At 42.0% G+C, this 25,651-nt stretch overlaps 1 protein-coding gene across 3 annotated transcripts in view; it reads left to right on the top strand.

Annotated features, from left to right (window-relative positions):
* The first annotated feature begins 2,709 nt into the window (after positions 1–2,709).
* The window catches only part of spock1 (SPARC (osteonectin), cwcv and kazal like domains proteoglycan 1), a 729,362-nt gene continuing 706,420 nt past the window's right edge, over positions 2,710–25,651 (top strand). For 2 of the 3 annotated variants that reach the window (XM_085995596.1, XM_085995595.1), the window contains exons 1-2: positions 2,711–3,523; positions 3,632–3,793. In XM_085995596.1, coding sequence (XP_085851722.1) covers positions 3,632–3,793 — 162 coding nt within the window. In that variant the 5' untranslated portion in view covers positions 2,711–3,523. Of the gene's footprint in view, positions 3,524–3,631; positions 3,794–25,651 lie in introns of all 3 variants that reach the window. The other variant, XM_085995597.1, reaches the window with a different exon arrangement.

Genomic DNA, 25,651 nt, shown 5'->3' with positions numbered 1-25,651 from the left:
CAAGTTAAGATATTACAGATAACATGATCCAGGTGTATTTATTTGCGGGTGGTTGCCTTGCTTGGATCTGTGCACAATAGGGGTGCCTAAAGTAGATGTCGGTGCTAAATTTCACAGGCGTTCTCCTGGTCTCCCACTATAACTTTGGCAGGATATTGGTGGTACCCTGTGGAATTTCAGGGTGCTAATAATGTATGCTATTGAATTTAATTCCACAATGGCACATGCCCTGGATGTACAGACTGATCATCAGCTTTTTTGTGCCTCAATAAAACTTTTTTGTTTTATCCAACTGTGTCTGACACTCCACTTGAAGTTAGTACAGAAAAGGAGCCAAGGTCTGTCCTGGGGACAGAATCGAACTAAGAAGCCACTGACTCCTGTTACAGAAGCATCACAGCAGTGAGGGTATCAAGCAAAGATTAGTGAAGGGATTCATTTGAGCTACCATTTACTTTATCTAACCAGCATGGAAGAACTGTGGCAACGTATTGGTACCTGTGTCACAGTGGATTAGCATTGCTGCATTAAAAATTCAGAAAATCAAATTGCTTATCATGCTGCAATAACCTTTTGAGATTCGATAAACATATGGATGCCTAGCTAGTTTTCTAAACTGTTTTCTCAACTGATTCTGAGGAAATTAGATCTTGCAGCTTGGTATTCAGTCTTAAATCAGTACAACACTATATTTCAGAATGATTCTTTATTCTGCTGACTTCAATGGAAAGGAAAATCAGACGTGGTGTATAATGGATGGTTAATTCGCTATCACCCATTTTACACCATCGCCCAAAGTTAAACTTATCCTCAGTGCCTAGAATGGATGAATGGCATACTCAGATCTTCCCTTTACTATCAGCCTATCCCTCCTTATATACAGAAGTAGTTTTGATGGGAGTCTTGTTGTCCAGTCTTTGTCAGAAACAAAACATCACTGGCTTATATCTTGTAGATATTTGTGGGCGTAGTGGTAGGAATAGGACTCTCCTTACTGTTATCAGCTCTAGAGTATAGTTACATGTAACTGTACCTGGTGTGAACTGTGGATGAGTTGAATTGTTTTTTAAACATATTAATCTCATTTTCTATACTGAAATTGAGAATAAAATTAATAAATATTCTAATGTACCATCTTGTGACAAACTTTTGGCTAGCACATCTTAAAATTAGACTGTTGTCAGCCAGAGGGAGAAAGCATGCCCGCTCATTCCCCCACCTCAGTAGTTGTGTCTGTGAATAGTGTGGATCATGTGATCTGTAATTGCTAAATATAAACAAACTTCTCTGATGACAAAGCTCCTTTTATTTTAAAAAATTATGACTTCCATAACCATAGATTATTCAAGTAATGTTTGTTTTTTAAAATCGTGATAATAGAATGTGTACTTAATGCAGACTTACTAGTCCTACATTCTTACCAACCCATTTCCCAAGGTTCCTTTAGAGAAACTAATTGAAAGAAGCTCTGAGAAATACTTCTTGAACCAGAATACTTTGCTAGAATTCTATGCTCAAATAGCCATAGAATTATGGTTAATACACTTTTATTGGATTAACAAGATGAGCAGGAAGTTGAAAAAACTCACAAATGTTTAAGGGGCTAGCACAAATCCAGAACTGACAATTGCAAAAATCAACTTATAGTTAGAAGTCCAAGAAAACCCAGGAGAGGCTCTCACATGCCGAGAGAGTCTACAATTGTTTGTATTTAGCATCTGTTGAACATTTTGTGTGAGAATGAGTGGGTTCTGAGGCAGCTACAGCCTCATTCACCTTATATAAAAATGACCAACGTCCTTGAGCAATTTATTTGTGGTACTCTAGGACATTAATACACCCACTAATTTGTGATAATGTAAATCTTCCTGGCAATATCTGAGTAAGAATGACCAAGGTCATCTACTTTTAAATGGGTCATTTTATTTTACCTAAGTGCCAAAATGCTGTGTGAATGCTCAAACATGGTACTCTTTTTTTTATGTGGACACTAAACCAAATAAACTGTAACTAATAAACATTAAATGAAACTTAATTTGATTGGCCGGGGTGATGATGCACCCCAGTCCCCGTGGTGCCCACCGGTCGCAGAAGGCCTTGAGCGTACTGGCGGACACCGCGTGTCAAACATGGTACTAAGCTGTGATACTTGACGTTACGCTTTAATTTTGTCTTGAGGTTTCTTCCTCTGTGCAACTTTTATTTTAAAAATGTATTTGACAGACACTTTACAATATGAAGACACCAGCATAGATAGATCTTCTGTTTTTTCAAATTCTTGTCTCCCTTTATTTTGCACTATTAGCACTTCTGTTATTTAATATAATTTCCAGTCCTTCACCATTTTAGGGTTCTGATGAAAGTAGTTCACCCAGCCTTCCTCTCTCTGCAGGTGCTGTTGACCTGCTGAGTGTCTCCAACATGTTCTGTTTTTTTAATTATATGGTGTAGGGGAAGTTTGGCTTAGATATCGCCATGATAGTGTTTGTGAGTTTTTAATGGATAATTTAAAGTGAATAACGTTTCGCACAGGTTTTACAGCACCTGCAGCAGCCAAACTGAAACTTTCCTCACATCTGCTGGTAATATATTTGCAGTTGGAGTCTCACACAGACTCGCATTATTGTCTTCAGGTGCTTGCACACGTGCATACACGAGCAAGGAACATTATTAGAGGTCATAAATAGAGGAGCTGAAAAGTCTCTGACAATAAATGTCACCAGTAGAAGATTGTTCTGTTTGGCATTGAGCAAGTTAAAGGGAGAGTACTGCTAATAAATTGTTGCACAGGACAATTTCTGAGATTACTAAACAGATCGCGCAATTATATGATTAAATTTTTCATTGAAAATATAAAGCTTAACATAATAGATGAAAGGGGGAAATACACATTGCAGAAGTTTGCGCTGTACGATATTGTAGCATCTGCGGTGCAAACTTTCCCCCGGGCCAATAGAATGGCGTTCGAGCTGAGTTCTTGAAGCAGGTTGTTCTGGTTTTGCAGCCTGAACTCATCGCACTGAATCGATAATGCTCATTTAATACTTTCTCCGTTTATGTCAGAAATGAGTAGTTACTGATTTCTGACATTATGGACACTGATCCCGATTTTACTGGTGTTTTATCAAGCGATGAGTTGTGTTTAATACGAAATTTATGACGAAATGTGGGTGCAGCACATTTCTGACTAGATGCTCTTTTCTAATAATGGCAGCAATAGCAATCGGTCTCATTGTCTGTCTCAAGTTCAAGCAACAATCTGCAATTCAAAGCGACTTTAACAAATATTGTAGAATAAAGGGAGAGAGAAGTGAAAATCGACGTCAGTTGGCTGGTTCTGCCGTGTTAATTGCACAGGCTGGTTGTGAGGTGGCGCCACATCGTGTGTTAATACACAGTGATCGATGTCTCATGTGCCGGGCTCATTCCCAAACCCATCTGCACCATCACAAAGCAGGCAGTCAAGTAACCAGTCTCTTCCCTCTCACTCAGAAAGAGCTGAGCTATCTACACAGGCAACAAGGTGAGCTGAAAAATGTTAGGATGTTTTCCGAATCAATGAAGGGAGAGTTAATTTCACTGATATGTGTTGTTGCTTCTGGCTTTTGAGAATGAATCCTATATTTTGCAGATGCTGGCTTCTCTGATGGGTGTTTTTATCGCGGTTTGCTTCGAAGTTGAAAGCAGGCGCCCAGAAGCGACCAATGCTGTCAATTTCCTGGATAATGAGAAATGGTTGACCACTGTCTCACAATATGACAAGGAGCTCAGATACTGGAACAAATTCCGAGATGTAGGTACCTTAAAATATGTTCGGATGTGGAGTTCTGTATTTTCTCGGGACACGGCTGCGGTAATGTGGTTAACACACGCTACGTCGCTTTACACAATAGAGATGCTGATACTGCAATTATAGTGAAGAGGAGTGAAAAACACAGAAACAATATGAAATGCTTTAGAAATGGTACACCCCATCTCTAATGTAAATCTCACGCTAAATGAATCTCCTGTGAATATGTTGCGGATTTAAATCTATTGCATTTTTGTAATTTTGTTAGTGCATTAGAATTTATTAAATACTGTATTTATAGGTTTCAGCTAGGATTTAATAGTTCTGGTGATAAGCATGAACCCGTTTTGTAGCTTAATTTAAAAAGTATTGCCTTCAAATTCAAGTGAGCTTTACAAAGTCTCATTTAATTGTGCAATAAAATTAATTTTGCGTATTAATTCCTGATAAATTCAAGTACTATTCAGTATCCATGCTGAAAGATATTGTGGGACATACAGGGATATTACATTCTGCATGTAGTCTAAGGTGTGTATCTTACACCTTGTAGCAAATTTAGATTTATTCTTGGCACATAAGTATAAAGGAGAAAACTTTTACTCAAATTACCATAAGAAAATTATATTGGTGCACATCTGTAGAAAATATATGCTGAAGAACTGTGGATTATGATGCGTGTCCCAGGAGTGGTTTGACTGACTAACTAATTCATGAGTGCCATGTTATGGTCAGTTCCATGGATAGCATATAGATCAGATCTCATAGCTCCTTGTTACATGTTGTCTTCATAGCATGATTAGAAATTGAATATCTAAATGGAAACTAAATTGATATGTTGATTATGAACTGGTTCTTCCCCCCCCCCCCCCCGAGTACTGTGTAGTTTTAAATTGTGACATTACATTGAGATAACATCATGACATGTTGTATAATATTTGTTATCTGAAAGAGAAAAAGGAATAATGGGTGGAAGTTTGTACAAATCTGTCCCGCAGTACATTTACACCATGAGACTGGTGTTGAATCAAAGTGGTTTCTGCTTTGCATTGATGCTAAATTTATCCAGTTAAAATCGGGAGTCAAGGCCCAACCTGACTCCAGAGTAATGTTGAGTGAGACGGCCTCCTCCAGGCAGTCGCACTCCACTTTGTTCTGATTTCAAATTGGGCTCTCACTCTGGATTTGGGCTGTGTTTACACTACGACTGTTATGTCAGTGCATCCTAGAACAAATCATCTCCAGCTTTCAAATTTTATTTGGTTCCACTGTTTATACATTTTTGAGACTGAGTTAAAAGAAAATAAACCTCAATAAATGCTTTAAAAATAAATATATTTTTGGTAGCAGCATCCAATTAAAAGATAGCAATTTAATCAAGGACTTTAGATGATGTCATAAAGCAAAATGGCAAAGCTCAAGTAATTTGTAACTCATCTGAAATACGAGATTACTTTATTGTTAATGTCACTCCAAATATTTGTTTTAATAACACACACATTTCCTAGAATGATTTTATTCCGTTTTGGGTTTGGTTTCGTTTTGGCAGTTGGTCTTTGTGCATACCATGTTATCAATATGCACTGATATCCACACCATTATATTAATACTGCACATTTATCAGACAAAATCTGTGGTTGATTCCGTGGCCTGAAAAAGCCTTGAGGCACTGAGTTGAAATGCCTTTGAAGAGTTTTCATGTAATACGGAAGAAAGGATTAGGATGAATACCCATCACACCATAGGTCATCTCTGTGTGTGAAGAAGCTCTCTTTGAAACCTGGACTCTGAAGGAACATTTCTTAGTGAATATTTTAAGAATATTACTGACTTTTTTTAATTTTTGGACCATTTTTATGTAGAAGTAAATTGTGTATCAACTGAATATCCTCCTTGGCAGAAGGCTGGTACAGCATATGCAATATAGACATTCACATGCAAGGATGACTAATCTAGTTTCCCTCTATTTAAAAAAAATGGTTGATTTTACCTAAAAGGTTTTATTTAATATAGCCCTAATAGATCAAGCATTGAATTGTGCAATTTAATCAGAATAAAAGACAATTGATTTTTTTTTTTAAGTTTCCTTTACCATAATAACATTGAGATTTAAAATAGGGGGAGAATGCTTTCCTGTTCAGGATAACTTTTCCCGCTATGAATACCAGACAGCAGATCCATTAAATGAGATTCATTAACCCACCCCTCTGAAGTATCTTTGTTCTACCATCTTTAACTCCTGGCTCTGTCTGTGGTTTTTAGCAGAGGCAGGGAACCCACATTATTCCAAAAAAACTGAGTGCTGCTTTGTCCCATCGAAAAATAGAAATGTCACAGAAGTAACATTGACTGACTGAATTGATCACAGAAGTATAACCGAAGGGAAACAATATGCGGTAAAATTGTGTTTTTAGGTTCTGATATTTAAACTTTTCACAACCTAAGCATTGAAATCGCTCATGCTGGGTGTTAGTATAAATATTAGACATTACATAGGTGATTTTGTGTGTACTGAGAAGAGTAATATTATGTACTATATAATATTACGCACTCCTGGCCGGCCTCCTACATTCCACCCTCCGTAAACTTGAGGCCATCCAAAACTCTGCTGCCCATATCCTAACTCACACCAAGTTCCGTTCACCCGTTACCAACGTTCCTGCTAAGCGATCTGGTGGTCCTGCATAGGCCGCTCACCAGCTTTACAATGGAAATAACCGCTCATGCACAAAAAATTGAATGAGCCATGCAGCCACTTAACGGGCCCGTGCACCAAATAAAAATTACAGGGAATATTGCCCATCACCCCTGTGCTCTCTGACCTACATTGGGTCCCGATTAAGCAATGCCGCAATTTTAAAATTCTCTTACACATTCATAAAATTTTCTTCCTTGGTTTACAAATCCCTCCTTGGTCTCACTCCTCCTTATCTCTGTAATCTCCTCAAGCCCTACAACCCTCTAAAATATCTGTGCTCCTCCAATTCTGGCCCCTTGGCATCCCTGATTTTAGACTGGCAGCTGTGCCTTCAACTGCCAAGGCTCTAAGCTCTGGAATTACCTTCCTAAACCACTCTGCCTCTCTACCTCTCTTTCCTCCTTCAAGGCGCTCCTTAAAATCTACCTCTTTGACTAAGCTTTTGGTCATCTGCCCTAATATCTGCTTAACATAGAATGATACAGCACAGAAGGAGGCCATTTGGCCCATCGTGCCCATGCCGGCATGTTGAAAGGGCTATCCAATTAGTCCCACTCCCTGGCTTTGTTCTCATAGCCTTGTAATTTTTTTTCCCCTTTAAGTATTTATCCAACTCCTTTTTGAAAGTTACTATTGAATCTGCTTCCACCACCATTTCAGGCAATGCATCACAGATCCGAAATCTATCAAAACCTTTCATGATTTTGAAAAGCGTTATTAAATCTCCTCTTCACCTTCTATGCTCTGAGGAGAACTTATGTGGCTCGGTGTCGGATTTTGTTTGATAATCATTCCCCTGAAGCACTTTGGGAAGTTTTACTAGGTTAAAGGTGCTATATAAATACTTGTTGTTGTAGAGTTTATTTGCTTAAACCTTCATAGTTTTCAATTCCTGTTTTTTTTTTGTACGATCACAAAAATCCATCCGTAAAGGGGATGCCTTGAGACTTCGGGCTTCTCTAAAACATCAAAATTCATATTTGTAATTCATGGTGTGTAATCATAGATATGAATGTGAATAAGTGGCATATTTTATTAGAAAAGTATAATTTTATTTTTCAAAAGAAAATCAGTTACCCAACAAAATCTTGCATAATATCTCCTTAAATAAAATATGCACTCACTTTTTAATCATTTCGACGGGCCAAATGGCCTCCTTCTGTGCTGTAACCATTCTGATTCTTATCAGAACACTGTCTGTTCCCAGCTGATAGGGAATTCTGATGGCAGCATAAACCGTGCTCTTTAAGCTGGTCTGTTCGTCTTCACATTTTTACCCATTTTCCCTTTGTGTATTTACATTTCCTATGAATCATTTATATGACCTTTCTCTTGGTCAGTTTCCCTGTCACTGCGTGTGATTCTTCATTGGTAATCAGTCATTGGGTAAGCCAATGCCTGCATAAGTCAGCTCTTCTAAACTGTTCCACCACTCAATTGTCTCAAGCTCTTCGTAAATGTTCCTCATAATGTTACTTTGCCATTGATTCTAGCTGCTTTCCTGTAGCTGCTTTCTGAAGATCTCATCTCGGTTCATTATAATCTATAGAGCACCTTTCCAACGCCTTCTAATCCAACTTTTACTATCCTACTAAGGGTATAATGATAATACGGTAGTCGCCTCATTTCTTTAAAAAAATAACTGTGGCTGTACAGATTGTTTTAGCAACTTCTTATCTTTACATCAAATTCTGTGTGGCATTGTACAAGGTTGCTGCTAAATAAGAAATACTATGTATTTGGAAATATTAGGAAACACTTAACCAGAATTTTACAATGGGCCTGATGACTGAACAAACGGAATGGGTATGATAGTATAATGGTTATAGTACTGGATTAGCAATCCGGAGAAGCATCTGGGAAGGCGCTGAACACCTCGAGTCTCTTCACCGGGAGCAAGCAGAAGCCAAGCGCAAGGAGCACACATCAACCCAAGCACCCCACCCACCCACCCCTTCAACCACCGTCTGCCCCACCTGTGACCGAGACTGTAGGTCCCGCATTGGACTCATCAGTCACCTGAGAACTCATTTTTAATGTGGAAGCAAGTCATCCTCGGCTCCGAGGGACTGCCTAAGAAGAAGAGAAGGGATTAGCAATGTAAAGGTTGAGTTCATCATGGCAAGCAAGTTATGAAGTTAAATTCAATAAATCTAGTAATTTGTGCCCTAGCAGCATGAAAAAATAACCATGGAAGCTGACCTTCAGGGAAGGGCTTCCCTACTTGGCCTGCACATAAATCTAGCCCACGCTATGTGGTTAACTCTTAATGACATCTGAAGTGACCTAGCAAGCTTACTTGTACAAGCAACCAAAGAAGACCCACCATCAGCTCAGGACAACTAGGAATTGACAATAAATGTGACCCAAAACAAATTAAAAGATTGAACATGAAACAAGCACCTAAAACTGTAAGACAACATAATATAAATTCCATCATAACGTGTCCTTCTCATTCTGACATGTTCTAGTACAAGGCTGCCTCTGAAGACGAGTGGTTGTCCAATCTTTCTGTGTCAGGGAACCCCTGTAATTATTGACATACTGTCAAGGACCCTTCACTTCCAAAAGACCACGTCGTTCCCTAAAAGAAGAGTGCTATAATTGATCATTTGTTTTTATTAGTATACAGTAACAGAAGTAATATGCTGGTAAGTCAATACATGCAGAAGGAAATATAGAGTACAGAATTTCCTAGACACAGTGCTCATGGTGCGTATTATCCTTGGCTCCAGATGAACAGAAGTCTGATGACCATGCAGACCCCTTAGGGTTTGGGGATCTCAGTTTGAAAACTTACGCTTTATATAGATAATATAATGGGATTATGTATGTTCACAGAAGAAATTAATTCATGTTTTCGATAACTTTATTGTGAACTATGACTTGGAAGAGGATTTGAGGTATCATTGAAAACATCTGCTTCATATCTCTCTGGCGATTGCTTAATTCCAAGTAGAGGCCAGGTTTAAGCTGCCTTTCGTCAGCACTAAGAGTTGTTCACTTCCTGATTAATAAGGTGGGCCACTAGTGCTAATTAGGCACCTAATGCTAATTGGGCAGGACTGGCCAGGATACTCCCTTATTCATTTCTGCCAGGTATAAAACAAGCACTACGGTTGAGCAATATTGAAAGAAGCCTTCAGTAAGGCCTTGCAATTTCCTTTAGTTTCAGATAACGTGGGGGAAATCACAATACTGTATACCTGTGAACCACACTGTTTGCAACCATGGTGTCATATTTGACCCTGAAATGAGCTTCCGACCACATATCTGCAGCATAATGAAGACCGCCTATTTCCACCTCCGTAACATCGCCCGTCTCTGCCCTTGCCTCAGCTCATCCACTGCTGAAACCCTCATCCATGCCTTTGTTACCTCTAGACTTGACTCTTCCAAAGCACTCCTGGCTGGCCTCCCACCTTCTACCCTACGTAAACTTGAGGTCATCCAAAACTCTACTGCCCGTGTCCTAACTCGCACCTAGTCCCACTCGCCCATCAGCCCTGTCCTCGCTGACCTACGTTAGCTCCCCGTTAAGCAACTCCTCGATTTCAAAATTCTCATCCTTGTTTTCAAATCCCTCCATGGCCTCACCCCTCCCTATCTCTGTAATCTCCTCCAGCCCCAAAACCACCCACCCCCGCCCCCGAGATATCTGCGCTCCTCTAATTCAGCCCTCTTAAGAATCCCTGATTATAATCGCTCAATCATTGGTGGCTTTGCCTTCTGTTGCCTTGTCCCTAAGCTCTGGAATTCCCTGCCTAAACCTCTCTGCCTCGTTACCTCTCTTTCCTCCTTTAAGACGCTCCTTAAAACCTATCTCTTTGACCAAGCTTTTGGTCACCTGCCCTAATTTCTCCTTATGTGGCTCAGTGTCAAATTTTTTGTCTTTTAATACTCTTGCGAAGCGCCTTGGGATGTTTTATTACGTTAAAGGCGCTATATAAATACAAGTTGTTGTTGTTCATAGGATGTAATGCCAAACACTTCAAGCTAGAGCTTTCTGTAGTAACAGAGGATTCACTACAATGGGAAGCACAGGCATGCATTGTTAGTTTTAATCCCTTCTTTCAAAATACATCACAGTTTTATGTTTGATCGTCTCTTTATTTACCTATTTGGCTTCATTCACATCTTCTGTTGGTTTTTCTATTTTTGTAGCTAATTTTATTGTGTTCACAAAGTCGGCTGTATTAAAATATGGTTACAATCTGCAGCAATTCTGTTCTTTTTTTGACAGTTACGACCTGTTTAAGACCAAGTTCTGGGAATACTGTGGAGTGTCTCAACATCTAATGTTTTGTAATTATTGTGTGTTATAGTTACTTTATCAAAACCCTTCACGATTTTAAATACTTCTGTCAAATCTCCCCTTAACCTTCTCCTCCTCTGCTCTAAGGAGAACAACTCTAGTTTACCCTAGTCTTCCCGCGTAACTGTAGTCCCTCATCTCTGGTATCATTCTAGTAAATTTCTATTGCACCCTCTCTAAGGCCTTGACATCCTTCTTAAAGTGTGGTGCCCAAAATTGGACACAATACTCCATCTGGGGCCTAACCAATGTTTTATAAAGGTTTAGCATAACTTCCTTGCTTTTGTACTCTATGCCTCTATTAATAAAGCCCAGTGTCCCATATGCTTTTTTTAACAGCCTTATCAACTTGTCCTGCCACCGTCAAAGATTTGTGTCTGTGAAACCCCAGGGGCTAAAAATTGAGTAGCGCCCCAATTGAGGCGCTAACTTCACCGGGGCGCTAAAAGTAGCGCCCCGGAAAAATTAGCGCCCCCGTGCTGGAAATTGAGTGGTTGCGCCCCAAGAGGGAAGCGGGGCGCTACTGGAAGCGCCCCGCATCCCTCTTGGGGTGCTGCGAGTGAATATTGTGGCACTACGTGCCGCAGCGCCACACGTTGCGGCATGTCGCGCCGTGGTATTGCAGGCTTTCCTCCCCTTCTTAAAGGGGAGGGGCCTTGTGCAGCACGACCTGGGGCCCAGCTGGGCCCCCGGGGATCGGGAGTGCCAGCAAAAGAGCCCGGCACCCAAGAGAAGTGCTGGGCTCTTGGAGCCCAGCCGGCACTCTGCGGGGTGGGGGGGCTCAGGAGGCCGGGGACGGGAGCGCGGGCAGGTGCTGGCAGGCGGCCAGCAACAAAAATGGCCACCCCGCACCTCCTTTAAATTGTGCCTCCCCGGCCGCAGGTACGCCCCCCTGACCCCGTTGGACAAAGCGTCCGGCGGTAAATCAGAGGGCGCTCCCGAAGATCATGGCCGGGGCGTGAGCGGGACGCTGTGCACACCAATGACGTCATCGCCAGCGGCGCAGGGCGCTACCAGTTAGCGCCACCACTAACCTCTCGCTGACTTTGCGGGAGGCGTGGACAGTGCCGCGCCCGGGCGCTAGTTGGTTTGCGCCCGGGCGCTAGTTGGTTTGCGCCCGGGCGCTAGTTGGTTTGCGCCCGGGCGCTAGTTGGTTTGCGCCCGGGCGCTAGTTGGTTTGCGCCCCACTTAGCGCCCTCTTAAGGCACTAACGGGAAGTGCTACCAACTGAATTTTTCCCCCCAGATCTCTCTGCTCCTGCACCCCCTTTAAAATTGTATCATTTAGTTTAATCAAACAAAATTACAAACTGACTCCCAAATTCCCACTTTTCATTGCTGTCTGGTTACCCACCCCCAGCAACAACCCAGGTTCCCAGCAGCACAGGAACCATCCTGCCCTGTGCAGTATTTTGTTATCTTTGTCTCTATAGTCCCTTGAATCTTCAGTCCAATTCCTAACCCGGTACTTAGCCGGCTCTTTTTTTGATGTAATTGTTTTGTCAGAGAGGTAGATTTTTTTATAGACGTAGCTTCAGGATAGAAATTATGAAGTGTCCTGAAGATGTATCTTCCAGATTTAGCTAGTCTCTTGTGTTGTTGTTACAATCCTCTCTCCAAAAGAAAGCCTCTTTATCTACAATTGTTCAGTCTATTGTGGGAATGATGCAATGGACCTGCCAGAGTCCGAATTTAAATTTTCAGTCTAATTTTGATTCTCAGATGCTGTCAGTCTTATATCTGAAGTTACAATAACATGACTTAGATAATGGCCACTGATTATGTATGGTACTTGCATATTAACTGAACAGTAGTGTTAGCTGAATGTCAGATGGCTCCCTGATGGGAGTAAGCACATTGTAGCAATTACTCTTCTCTTGTATTATTTTTAATATTCTTTGACTGGAGTCTGGAAATAAAATAAGTTCGTTATTACCACACCAATTAGTGTGTTTCTTTGGACATAACAGCCACCTGGTTGTCTTAATTGGAAACTTGTTTGTTAATGAAATAAATCTCCTCCCTTCGACTGTCTTGTTACCTCAATTTAGTTTCTGAAAACTGATTAAGAACTTGGCCTTGTAACAAAGATTTAATTTTAACTCTGATACTACTGGTATAACTCTCCTAGACTATCTAAATGTCAAGTAATTTAACATTAATATTAAAAGAACACTGCTATTTGAGTATTTCTCCTACAATTAGGAAGCATAAACTGTGAAATCCAAGGTTTCTACACAAATTTTGCTCATTTGTAGAATTTCAGAGAGGTGTACTGAAGCAGGATTAGTATTGGTGGTCGAATATAATGTCATCCATGATCTATGACAATGACTTGCATTTATGTACTGCCTTATCACAGCGCTCAAACATTGTGCAGTTGCTGTTATGTGGGTAAACACAGCAGCCGTTTTGTACCTAGCAAGGACCCACGAATGGCAGTTAAACAAATGACCAGTTAATCTGGTGGGATTTTTTTTTGGTTTGTCTTTGGCATGGTGTCCATTTTTCTTTCTTGTGCTTCAGTAATTGCACCTAGGGATTTTTTTTTAATACGTTAAAGGGCTATTTAAATGCAAGTTGGGATAACACTGGGATAACTTCCTGCTCTTCAGAGTGCAATTGGAATTTATAATAGACAGGTGAGGCCTCAGTTTAACGTCTCATCTGAAAGATGATGCCTCTGACAAATTCCTCTCAGTAATGCACTTAAGTCTCAGCCTTTATTATGTGCTAAGGTTCTATATGTTCTTCGGAGGACTTTACATGTTCTTTGTGTTTTTTGCATTTTATTAATGCCAGCTGGCTTTTTCCTTTTTCCCTATTCTCCGTTAGAAATAGTGACTATTTAAGGTTAACTTAAATGGAAGAGGCAATGAAAAAATAGCTAATTATGAGGTTTGAAAGAATCTGTGATGTCTTGCGTAACCTCAAATTAAAATCAAGGTTTTTAAATGTTGGTGGAGACGGTGAAGACTGTTTCTGTGATGCCACTCCATTTATCCCGTTGTATTTGTGCATAGTAAAATGATAAATCGATTGCTAAATTGTTTGGCAAAAGAGAATCCATCTGTCACAAAGCCAGAAATTCCCAAGAAGCCAATATGGCAGAATTTTAGTTTTAGCTAACATTGCTTATTGAAAGACTCTGTGATGACACAACTCCTTTTTAAAAATGAATAAGCTAATTAATCACCAGGTATTTATAATGTAAGGAGATAGTTATCGGCAACAATAGAAGTAAGATAACCAATTAAAGTCTCTGGACTGTAGTGAGTGAAAATCAAAATAATTGAAAGGAAAGGTCTCGTGGGGGTTGGGGTGAGAGCTTCAGAATGATATTATACTGTAACTATCTCTTATCATTGCCATCAACTAAAGCAATCATTTAGCACTTTATATTTGCCAAAAGTAATTAAAGATCTGACGAAAATGTGTGAGAGGTAATGTCTGCAAAATAAATTCTGTCTGACTTCAAAATGTCCTAATTTATAACTAGGGGCAGGAAAAATATTTGTTCTTGCTGGGTGGAATCTTAAAGCCCTGCCTGACGGGAATGGGGTAAGTGGGTGGTAAAAATAGCAATAGAGTACTTACTGCTGCATTCCGACCCACCAAGGACTTGCCTGACGGCTGTTGAGCGTTTCTTTGGGTCACAGACGGTGGCCTCTTGCCACCTGAAATGCCGGTCCCACCAGCCAGCTCCTCTTGCCAAGTTCAGGCGGGACACTGACTGGGCACATGCACTTGAGGCCTGGGAGTTAATTTATTTCCTGTCTGCTTCGGCCCCATCCATATGACTCCTGCTGGGAGTTGAATCTAGTGTTGAATCACTTTTGTTTTGTAGCCTACAGAGGGCTTCCTATCTTCGGTGAGATTATTTTTTTAACTTTGTTCATCACGGCAGAAGTTCAGTGTGAAGTAGCTGTGTAAATTTATAGGCTGGAATTTTCCCTACCTCAGTGGGTCCAGTGCGGGCGGTGTCCATGGCGGGTCGCGACCCCGCTGCTGGCTCCATCCCGCTATTGAAAATGAACTTACCTTAATGGGGCCTATTAAGCCCGCCCAGCGTGTTACCCGGCCCAATGAGACGGGGCGGGTCTGGTGACGCAGAGGGCTGGACCCAGCTTCTCCGATGATGCCCTCCATATGCTTATGGAGGGAGTCGGAGCTCACAGGGAGATCATTTTCCTTTCCGATGGGCGGAAGAGACCTCCCCAGGAGACCAAGACAGCCTGGATGCAGATTGCAGAGGAGGTCACAAGCAACGATTTGGTCAGGAGGACCTGGGTGCAGTGCCGCAAACGTTTCAATTATCTCAGTAGATCAGGAAATGTTAGTACAAAGCCACACTCGCCTTCATCCCGCTGTGCCTCTCATCACATCCCCATCACTCTGCCTTCCCTACCCTACTCCTGCACATCCTTACACCAACATACTCCACCCATCTCTCTCTCTCTACATTATCACATCCCCATCTCGCTAGCCACCCCTCACACTCACCTTCATTCTAGTGCAATCATACCAACTAACAACACACAAAGGTAGCCACTTGGGTGTTTTATCCAATGGTTATGTAAAGTTTCTGTTAATGTAGCGTCAAACATAAAAATCTTTATTACCAACACTTGGACAGATTTGTATGCACCTTTGGAAGTGGCTTAGTGAGTTGCAGTGAATGGTGAGACATAATGGTACCCCCCGCAATGGTGATGCGTGTGAAAGGAATGGCTTGGCCATTGTAGGGATGCTTTATGGTGTTGGTGTGGGGTGGTGCCAACCTGGCGCATCATGTGGCAGCCAGGGTGTACAGCATCAAGTGAAGTAAATCTGGCCAGGGTGAGGTCATCCCTGGACACCTGGGCAGCAATGTGCTCGGGTGCTGATGCCCTCTGTCCTGTGCAGCATCAGGTGATTGCAGAGAAGGTTGGTGGGGTGTTGTTGGTGCTGCTGGTGTGCCTGGTGCTGCTGGTGTTGGGGCTCATCGTAGTCCAATTCTGAGTGTACTATAGGCCCCCAAACAGTCAGGGGGAAGATAGAGGAACAGATATGTAGGCAAATCTCAGAGAAGTGTAGAAATAATAGGGTAATAATAGTAGGGGATTTCAACTTCCCCAATATTAACTGGGATAGTCAGAGTGTGAAGGGGATAGATGGTGCAGAATTCTTAAAGTGCATCCAGGAGAGCTTTTTGAGCCAGCATATAGGAAGTCCTACAAGAGAGGGGGCAGTACTGGACCTAATTCTAAGGAATGTAGCCGAACAAGTGGTAGAAGTGTCAGTAGGAGAGCATTTTGGTGACAGTGAACATAATTCGGTGAGATTTAAGGTAGTCATGGAAAAGGACAAAGATGGACCAGAAATAAAGGTTCTAAATTGGGGGAAGGCTGATTTTAATATGATAAAGCAGGACCTGGCCAAAGTGGACTGGGATCAGCTACTTGTAGGAAAATTCACATCAGAGCAGTGGGAGTCTTTCAGAAAGGAAATAGAGAGAGTACAATGCCAACATGTTCCCGTAAAGGTCAAGGGTGGGACCAACAAGCCCAGAGAACCCTGGATGTCAAGGGATATACAAGAATGGATTAGGAAAAAAATGGGGGCTTTTGGCAGATACAAAGAACTAAAAACAGTGGAAGACCTAGAGGAGTATAGAAAGTGCAGGGGTGTGTACTTAAAAAAGAAATTAGGAAAGCGAAGAGAGGGCATGAAAAAACACTGGCGGGCAATATAAAGGAAAATCCCATGGTGTTTCATAAGTATATTAAGGGCAAGAGGATAACCAGGGAAAGAGTAGGGCCCATTAGGGACCAAAGTGGCAATCTGTGTGTAGAGCCGGAAGATGTAGGTGAGGTTTTAAATGAATATTTTACATCTGTGTTCACTATGGAGAAGGACGATGTAGGCATAGCAATCAGGCAGGGGGATTGTGATATACTTGAACAAATTAGTATTGAGAGGGAGGAGGTACTAGCGGTTTTAGCAGATTTAACAGTGGATAAATCCCCAGGCCCAGACGAGATGTATCCCAGGCTGTTGTGCGGCAAGGGAGGAGATTGCAGGGGCTCTGACACAAATTTTCAGATCCTCTCTGGCCACAGGGGAGGTGCCAGAGGATTGGAGGACAGCTAATGTAGTACCATTATTCAAGAAGGGTAGTAGGGATAAACCAGGGAATTACAGGCCAGTGAGCCTAACATCAGTGGTAGGGAAATTATTGGAAAAAATTCTGAGGGACAGAATTAGTCTCCACTTGGAGAGGCAAGGATTAATCAAGGATAGTCAGCATGGCTTTGTCAGGGGGAGATCGTGTCTAACCAATTTGATTGAATTTTTCGAGGGGGTGACTAGGTGCGTGGATGAGGGTAGTGCAGTTGATGTGATCTACATGGACTTCAGTAAGGCTTTTGACAAAGTCCTGCATGGGAGACTGGTCAAGAAGGTAAGCCCATGGGATGCAGGGCAATTTGGCACATTGGATCCAAAATTGGCTTCATGGCAGGAGGCAGAGGGTGATGGTCGAAGGTTGCTTTTGTGACTGGAAGCCTGTGTCCAGTTGTGTATCGCAGGGATTGGTGCTGGGCCCTTTGCTGTTTGTAGTGTACATTAATGATTTAGATATGAATGTAGGAGGTATGATCAGTAAGCTTGCAGATGACACGAAAATTGGTGGTGTGGTAAATAGCGAGGAGGGAAGCCTCAGGCTACAGGACGATATAGATGGGTTGGTTAGATGGGCAGAACAGTGGCAAATGGAATTTCACCCTGAAAAGTGTGAGGTGATGCATTTTGGGAGGACTAACAAGGCCAGGGAATACACAATGAATGGTAGGACCCTAGGAAGGACAGAGGATCAGAAGGACCTTGATGTGCATGTACATAGATCCCTGAAGGCAGCAGGACAGGTAGATAAGGTGGTTAAAAAGGCATATGGGATTCTTGCCTTCATTAGCTGAGGCACAGAATATAAGAGCAGGGAGGTTATGATTGAGCTGTACAAAACGCTAGTTAGGCCACAGCTAGAATACTGTATGCAATTCTGTTCGCCACACTATAGGAAGGATGTGATTGCATTGGAGAGGGTGCAGAAGAGATTCACCAGGATGTTACCTGGGCTGGAGTGCTTCAGCTATGAAGAGAGACGACAGGCTGAGGTTGTTTTCCTTAGAGCAGAGAAGGCTGAGGGGGGACCTGATTGAGGTGTACAAAATTATGAGGGGCATAGATAGGATAGATAGAAAGGAACTTTTCCCCTTAGTAGAGGGGTCAATAACTAGGGGGCATTTGAGGAAAAACTTTTTCACCCAGAGGGTGTTTGGAATCTGGAACTCACTGCCTGAAAGGGTGGTAGAGGCAGGAACCCTCAAAACATTCAAGAAGCTTTTAGATGAGCACTTGAAATGCCATAGCATACAAGGCTACGGACCAAGTGCTGGAAAATGGGATTAGAATAGGCAGGGCTTGATGGCCGGTGCGGACACGATGGGCCGAAGGGCCTCTTTCTGTGCTGTATAACTCTATGGGCTGGATTATCATTTAGGAGTCGGGTTGGAGGCGGGACTACAACTTTCGGGGTTGTAGTCCCGCCTCCATCGAGATGCGGCCAATCCACGCTATTTTATCTTGATTGACCTTGTTGAGCCCACCCAGCGGGCTCAGCAGGCCAATTAAGGGCCACCCGGCAACAAGTGACATCACAGACTGAAATTTCATCTGTCAAGACGTCTTGACAGATGAAATATTAGTGTTTCACAGCTGTTTGAAGCTGTCAAACACTGACAGTTTTACTTCTAACATGAATCCTTCTCCGCAGACTCAGTTAGAAATCTCTCCTGCACAGAAAGCTGCAGGCTGTCACTTTTGACAGTTCGCAGCCATTCTGCTTTCTGTGCCGGTGAGATGAGGGACTCGCCGAACCTAAAGGAAGGAAGCTGAAAAGGTAAGAAAATGTATGTAAAACTTATTTAATCACTTTAGACACACCAAACACACTTACCTTTGCACTCATGCACACATCACTCACCTGAACACCGACATCTCGACCCCTCCAAGTCCTTCAACCCGACGGCCCGACTCCTCCAACTTGGTGTGGTTTGGAGCCGTTGGGAATCCCACAGTTCAAGCTTAAAAACAGGGATTAGGCTAAAAACTGCCTGTTAACTACCTGTTAACAGGCAGTTAATTGGCACTAATCCCCCTTCCCGCCTCAGGTAGGCGGGTCCCAGTACAGGGCGGGTACCCGCCTCCTTTGAAACTGGCATGGGGCGGGGTGGGGTCGGGACCTCTGATTTCAGGAATTTAATCCCCCGCACGTCTCCAATCCCGACTCCACGGCACACTGAAAATCAAGCCCTATGACTCTATGACCAAGGTGAGACAGTATAAACGGCACCCATGTTGATAGAATAGATGGTAGATGAAGTACAGATGACAGAAGCATTCTGTCAATGCTGAGAGAGTTCTTCCAATGAGGTGAGACTTTGCTGGAAACACTTGCAGCCTGCAGAATCTGTGCTGGAAATAGACTGAGCAACAGCTTCTGCCTGAGGAAAGTGATCATCTGTCAGGTGGGAGTTTTTGCTGTACATTTGATGCTGTCAAGGAATCAGCTGGAGCAATGGCCACGTAACTCCCACCTCAGGTTGACAGACATGGTTCCTGAGTTGCATGAATCCCGTGGCCATGCAGAGAATTTTTTTAAAAATAAGTAAAACAAGGCACTTAAGTGCCTGTAAACTACCTGAGAGTCTTTACAATTGGGTCGTCCGCCGCTGCTGGTCGGGTCAGCTCAGCAATGACAGACATGCCTGGGGAAAAGACATGTAGGAGCGAGATGACAGCGGGTTCTCGACCCGCTGTCAAAAATAATAACTTTCCCACCCGACCCGCCACCGATCGTGCCCACTACCCCCCGGGAAATTCCGGCCATAATAAGATCATTTATCAGTAAATTAATCCCTACTCTTAATTTCATGGCTTGGCATTAGAACTGAAAAATGGCATTGTAAAATTATCTGTGAACCAGCATTCTCCATGACCTCTGAGGGCTGATTTTAACTCCTGGTGAGGAACGGGTAGGTAGTGGGCAGAGCGTGCCCACTCTCTGCCCGTTCTTCCTGTGGGAGGCCTGGGCCTCATTTACATTCTGCCGGCGAGCTGCAGGCACCGAACAGTGCATGCTCTGCCCATTTGTACCTCAGAATTGCATTTGGGCTCCAACGTATGTCATAGACTCTGCGCCTCTTCCTGGCAAAATGGCAGTGGACACGATTGAAGCAGAAACGGAGGGCTGGATTTTGTCAGCCCCATGGAGGCGGGACTGTCAGTAAAGTTGCAGAATTTTGGGGGCAGATGGCAAACCCGCCCCCATCCCGCCTCCGTGCCCTCTTGCCAGGAGGCGGGAAGCCGTCCTGCCCCGGGTCCTGTCTCCTCGAGGCAGGAACGAGATTAAAGATGGCACATCATATGTTGATGTGCTCTGTCAAGGACTTCCCTCTAATTGGCCTGCTGAGCCCACTGGGCGGGCTTAACAATGTCAATAAGGGGAAAATCCTGCTGGTTGGCCAGAAGCTGATGGAGGCGGGATTGAAAGCTGGCAAGCAGTAGTCCTGCCTCCAAAAGCTTCCCATTGACAAAATCCAGCCCGGAGGGTTAATTATAGTGCTCCAATTTTAGGGTCACAACTGCCCCGTTCCCTCCAGGCAGACCAAGTTAAAATTGGCCCTGTTGTGTCCCATGAAGGATGTAACTCATTCACTATACGCAGCTGTTGTGTATCACTTGCTACAGGCCATGTTTTCTGGATAACTGAAATAAAGATACCATTTGGCATGTTCCCAGTACCAGAGATTGAAGTGGGAACAAAGGTAATTGGTAGCTACAGTAGAGAATGAATTAAACCATCACAGTCAGATCTCCAGAGGGTACTGATCCTTCCCCATCCAGTGCCGTTTACTTCTTTTAATGGCACAATAGACTTTGCTTTTTATTGAGTGTATATGTGAAAGCTGAATTCTATTCCTTTTGGCTCATATTCATCCCCTTTTATTTGTGATAAACAACTAAGGAGGAGAGGATGATTTTGTAATTGTGCAGCACCTGCTTCAGTCACTGAACAGCTGAATACTAAATATAAGCAGTACATAGGCACTAAATTTGTATATGTTTTTATAAAAAATACACCCAATTCATATTCCTCATTATCTCTGCCTCTTTTTAAAATGAAATGAAATTTCTGCTTCTCAGTTCAGATAACAAATAGCTTCCATATTGTTTGTTTGGAGGCAGAGAGCAGGTCTCCTGTGGCTAATCCTAACCTGATGTCCAAAATATATTCTGAAACAAGAGTGTGCTAGGATTCACTTGGAATGAGTTAATGAATGTATGTTCAGCTGATGAAGAGGTACTGTGGAGAGCTGAATAAAAACAATGATTCAATGCTTGAAAATACATAATGCGTTGGCATAAAAACCAGCACATTGAAAATATTTTAATAAAATAAGTGGTGCTTTATTTAAATAGCGAAACAGTTTAGGAAAGCTTAAAGACATTTACAGTGGCTAAATTCTAATAGTTAGTGAATAATGAGGCGTTAAACTGAAATGTTTAGCTCAATAATGAATACATTATTATTTTAGAAGATGAAACTTGGGGCAGTTAATCCACCCCAGAATTGTGCAGCCCTAATATGCAAATGAAAAACTCTCTAATTGAAATGTCTTGTATGTTTAATAGAATAAGTCTTCATATACATAACCTGGGGCCAGATTACACACTTCCTGTGAAATCGAATGGATAAGTCACTCCCTAAACTTTGCACAGGCCAAGATATATGCAATATTTGTGACCTGTACACCAGTGTGAGTACACATTCGTTTATAGAGCCACTTGCATAATACTTTGGGGTCCCAGTTCATTTTCATTAAAGGGCAGTGTCCAGAGCCCCAACACAACCAACAACTGCATTTGTTAGGAAGTCTCAATTTGCAGTTTCATCTTTCTCCCAGATCCTCCTGAATGTTGTGAAATGGAGTAATCTGACATGAATTCATACTTCCAAACTATCCAGATTCAAACCCTTGCCATTTTGAAATAACACATAAGTGAGGCTGGCACAGAGAGGTAAGTTTATACTTGGGTGCTGTCGCATGCACCTCCTTGCAAATATAATTCGTATAGATGGTGTGTATGCTCGGTCGTTGAGTATATTCAAGATTGAAATCGATAGGTTTTTGGACTCTAGGGGAATCAAGGGATATGGGGATAGTGCAGGAAAGTGGCGTTGAGGTCAAAGATCAGCCATGATCTTATTGAATGGCGGAGCAGGCTCGAGGGACCGTATGGCCTACTCCTGCTCCCAATTCTTATGTTTTTATGGTGACAAGGGTGGATACTTACTTGCCCGACCTCTTGGTCAAAGATGATGGATGACCCAAGGATATTACAATAGGAGAGAAAAATATCAAAAAATCATGTGTGCTTTTAAAAATGCACATTATTGTCTTTCTAATTTGTCCCAATGAATTAATCTAACTGCCAATGTAGCTGGCAAAGCAACAATTTGCAGCATTTCAATTCTAGGAATGAATTGGGAAATATTACCCCTCTGATCCCTCCTTCATTTTGTATATTAGCATATTTTTATGCTTTTTGTTCCTTCTTCAAAACCCCTTCCTGACACCTGATTTATCTCTATAATAAAGTAGCATTTTACCTCTTCCTTTTGCAGTGTGTGTGAATGCAAGTGATTTAGGGAAATGTATTCGGAGTTGAGTCTTCCAATCCTTTTTAATGCTCTGAATCCAATGGAGGTAACGGATTGGTTTTGAAGCATGGGATAGCCCTGCCTTTTGACAGCATCCCTTAAATGTATCTCTTTCCACATAAACAAGAGGAAATGTTCTATATTATGAACATGTGGGAGGGCAATCTAACATCCATCAAGTAAACTAGAGGGTGAAAATAAACAGTCTGCTCATTGGGCATGTGTCTCAAACACTTCAGATGCCTGCCAATACCATGTGGATCCCCAGAACATGCAACCACCCTGCCTTAAAGGAACATTGTTGGAACTGTTCTATTTTCACACATAGGGTAATTGTGGAATGCCAGCTCACTTCAGTCTTTACATTGATATATTTGAAGTTTAAAAGACATGATCTCCATATTGAGTTCAGTGTGAGGATTAAACCTTTTGATAAACACGTTTCCAATCTGCCAACATTTTGTTAAAGCAATGTGACATTGTATCATTTAATTACTCTGAATCATTCAAAGCCATTAGTCTAATCTCTCGCCTCAATACCCTGCCTCACAAGAAGCTTGTTACCTGGTTACTCATTAATTAAGCACAATTATTTGTAATTGTACATGAATAAATCCATTTGTTTGTTCAGTAAAAAATAAAAGTTTATGGGGAAAAAATGTGGTTGCAGTGCCGCCAACGCCTCCCGCGAAATTCAGTGGGAAGTTAGTGGCGGCAGTAACCGTTTGCGCCGCCAGCGATGACGTTATCACCGTGCACAGCGCCCCAGCCACGATCTTCAGTAGCATCCCCTGACTTACCACCGGACGCTATGTCCGACAGGGTCAGGGGGGCCTACCTGTGGCTGGGGCGGCGCTATTTAAAGGCGCGGTGCTGGGCGGCCATTTTTGTTGCTGGCCGCCTGCCAGCACCTGCCCCCGTTGCTGTCCCTGGCCTCCTGAGCACCCCCACCCCACCGCCCCCCCCCCCCACAGAGTGCCAGCTGCACTCCATGAGCCTGTCATTTCTCTTGAGTGCCGGGCTCTTTTGCTGGCACTCCAATCCCAGTGGCCCAGCTGGGCCCCGGGTCGCGCTGCGCAAGGCCCCTCCCCTTAAGAAGAAGAGGAAGGCCTGCAATACCATGGCGCAACGTCCAGTATTGCCCCGCTTCCATCTTGGGGGGGCTATTAATCAATTTCGGCTGTGGGGACACCCCGACAAAGGTAGCGCCTCAAAGGGGATGCGACTCAATTTTTCCCCCTAAAAATTTCAAATGCTGGATATCTGACACAAAAACAGAAAATGCTGGAAATACACAGCAGGTCCATCAGTATCTGCAAAGTGAAAAGGCAGATTAATGTTCTGTGTGCAGATCCAATCCCCTAGCTGTATGTTGCCAGCATTTTCTGGTTCTATTTTTGTTTGTATGGTTAGCTTTTCGTTCTCGATGAGCTAATTTTCTCTGTTTGCTCCTCAAATATTGCTCACCTATTGGATGTAATTTAGGCTGAATCTGGTCACTCTTCATCAAAAGCAGTTTTCTATGGTTTGAAAATGTAAGAGTTATTGCACAGAGGTTTTTTAGGTTAATATCTTTATAAGTAATTAAAATTATTTAAAATTACTGCTACACATACCACAAAATGCCCTATATAGTAAAGCTTGGTCATTTATGTGTATTCAGAATAACAAAGTAATTGGAGATGATAATATGGCATTATTCTAAAGCTGACTTAAAATAATTTAAAATAATAATAGTTCCTTTCATCCCGTCACTCTGGAGTCTTAGGTTTTTTATGCCTGAATACTTTCTGGAATGTGGCTGTCTGCTTCTCTCAATCATGTAAAATTAAAAGAGCACTGTTAAAAGCAGTTTCACTGATCTTGAGCAGTTACATTTTCATACTTTGCCCTAGTAAATCGAAATATACAATATTTCAAGGAGAATATTCAACACTATTCTGAATTTTAAGGTTTAAAAAAAATTGAGCAAATCGGATAACATAAGCTGCAACAAGCAGCTCAAGTAGTTTTTCAAACATCTTCTTGAATCTTAAAATCAGATTGCATTATTGGTTTGACTTCCTTGTGTCTGTTGTTATAATATTGCTGGCCAATCTTGTGGCATTGCATATGGTGACAAGACCAAGTGTAGTCTTCAGGGGAAGTGAGATTAAAGGGAATAGACCTGCTGCCTGAAAGAACTGTTGAATATCAGACATTCTGGGTTCTACATAGATCAAGATATAATCAGATCAGGAAGCCACATCATTTTGATTCTGTAAAATTCAGTACAGCCTGTTGCTATCATTATTTTACCCGAAATACTTTTAATGCTTAAGCCAAAGTAGGCCATTTTTAAATCTGTGAAATAGCTTTGTATACTAAAGATTTTTGCCAGACTGATAAATGCATCTACAGAACCTCACTTAATAGAATCAATGACACTTACCATTGGATCTATTTTTAGAGTTGTAGCAAATCACATGTGACATTTGGGATTCAAAGGGGGAAGAAGTATACTGTTGAAGTAAATGATTTATTGTTTCCATTTAGAAAATAACCAATCGCTTTACAATCACAGGCTCCTAGAGTAAGTGTATTGGTATTTATTGTATTAAGTATATGTTGGCTAATCAGTGCTTTAGAAAGTCTTAATTCTACTAAAAGTCAGAATCATGGGATTGTATTTACAAGTAGTTATGGAGGTTGCTGGTCTTTAGTGAGATTCCTAACTGAACAGATACAGGTTTAGTACCTGCCATAGAATGATGCCCTAGTCTGAGATCCATAAGTCCAAAGAACTGAACTGTATTGGCTTTTCACTAGACCAAGGCAAGGTTACCTAGGAGCTTAATAGTCTCTAGCTGGTGAGAACTCCTGGGTCAAACTTATGCAACAAGATTACCAAAAGAGGAGAGATCTTGACTTCCTTTATGGCTCTAATTTAGTACAGTTAGCAGTATCTAAAAAGTAGGAGAAAAATTAAATGTCATTTGTTCTAAAAAGCTGACTGAATTTTAGATACAGTGCAAAACAACTGATATATTAAATCTTCTCCAAATCCAAATTCTTAACATTCTGAAATGTGGAGACCTCCAAGTTTCCA

The sequence above is a fragment of the Somniosus microcephalus genome, chromosome 8, assembly GCF_052327205.1.
Source record: "Somniosus microcephalus isolate GS21.2 chromosome 8, FLI_Smic_1.0, whole genome shotgun sequence".
NCBI lineage: Eukaryota > Metazoa > Chordata > Chondrichthyes > Squaliformes > Somniosidae > Somniosus > Somniosus microcephalus.
This window is presented reverse-complemented; position numbering and strand designations above follow the sequence as displayed.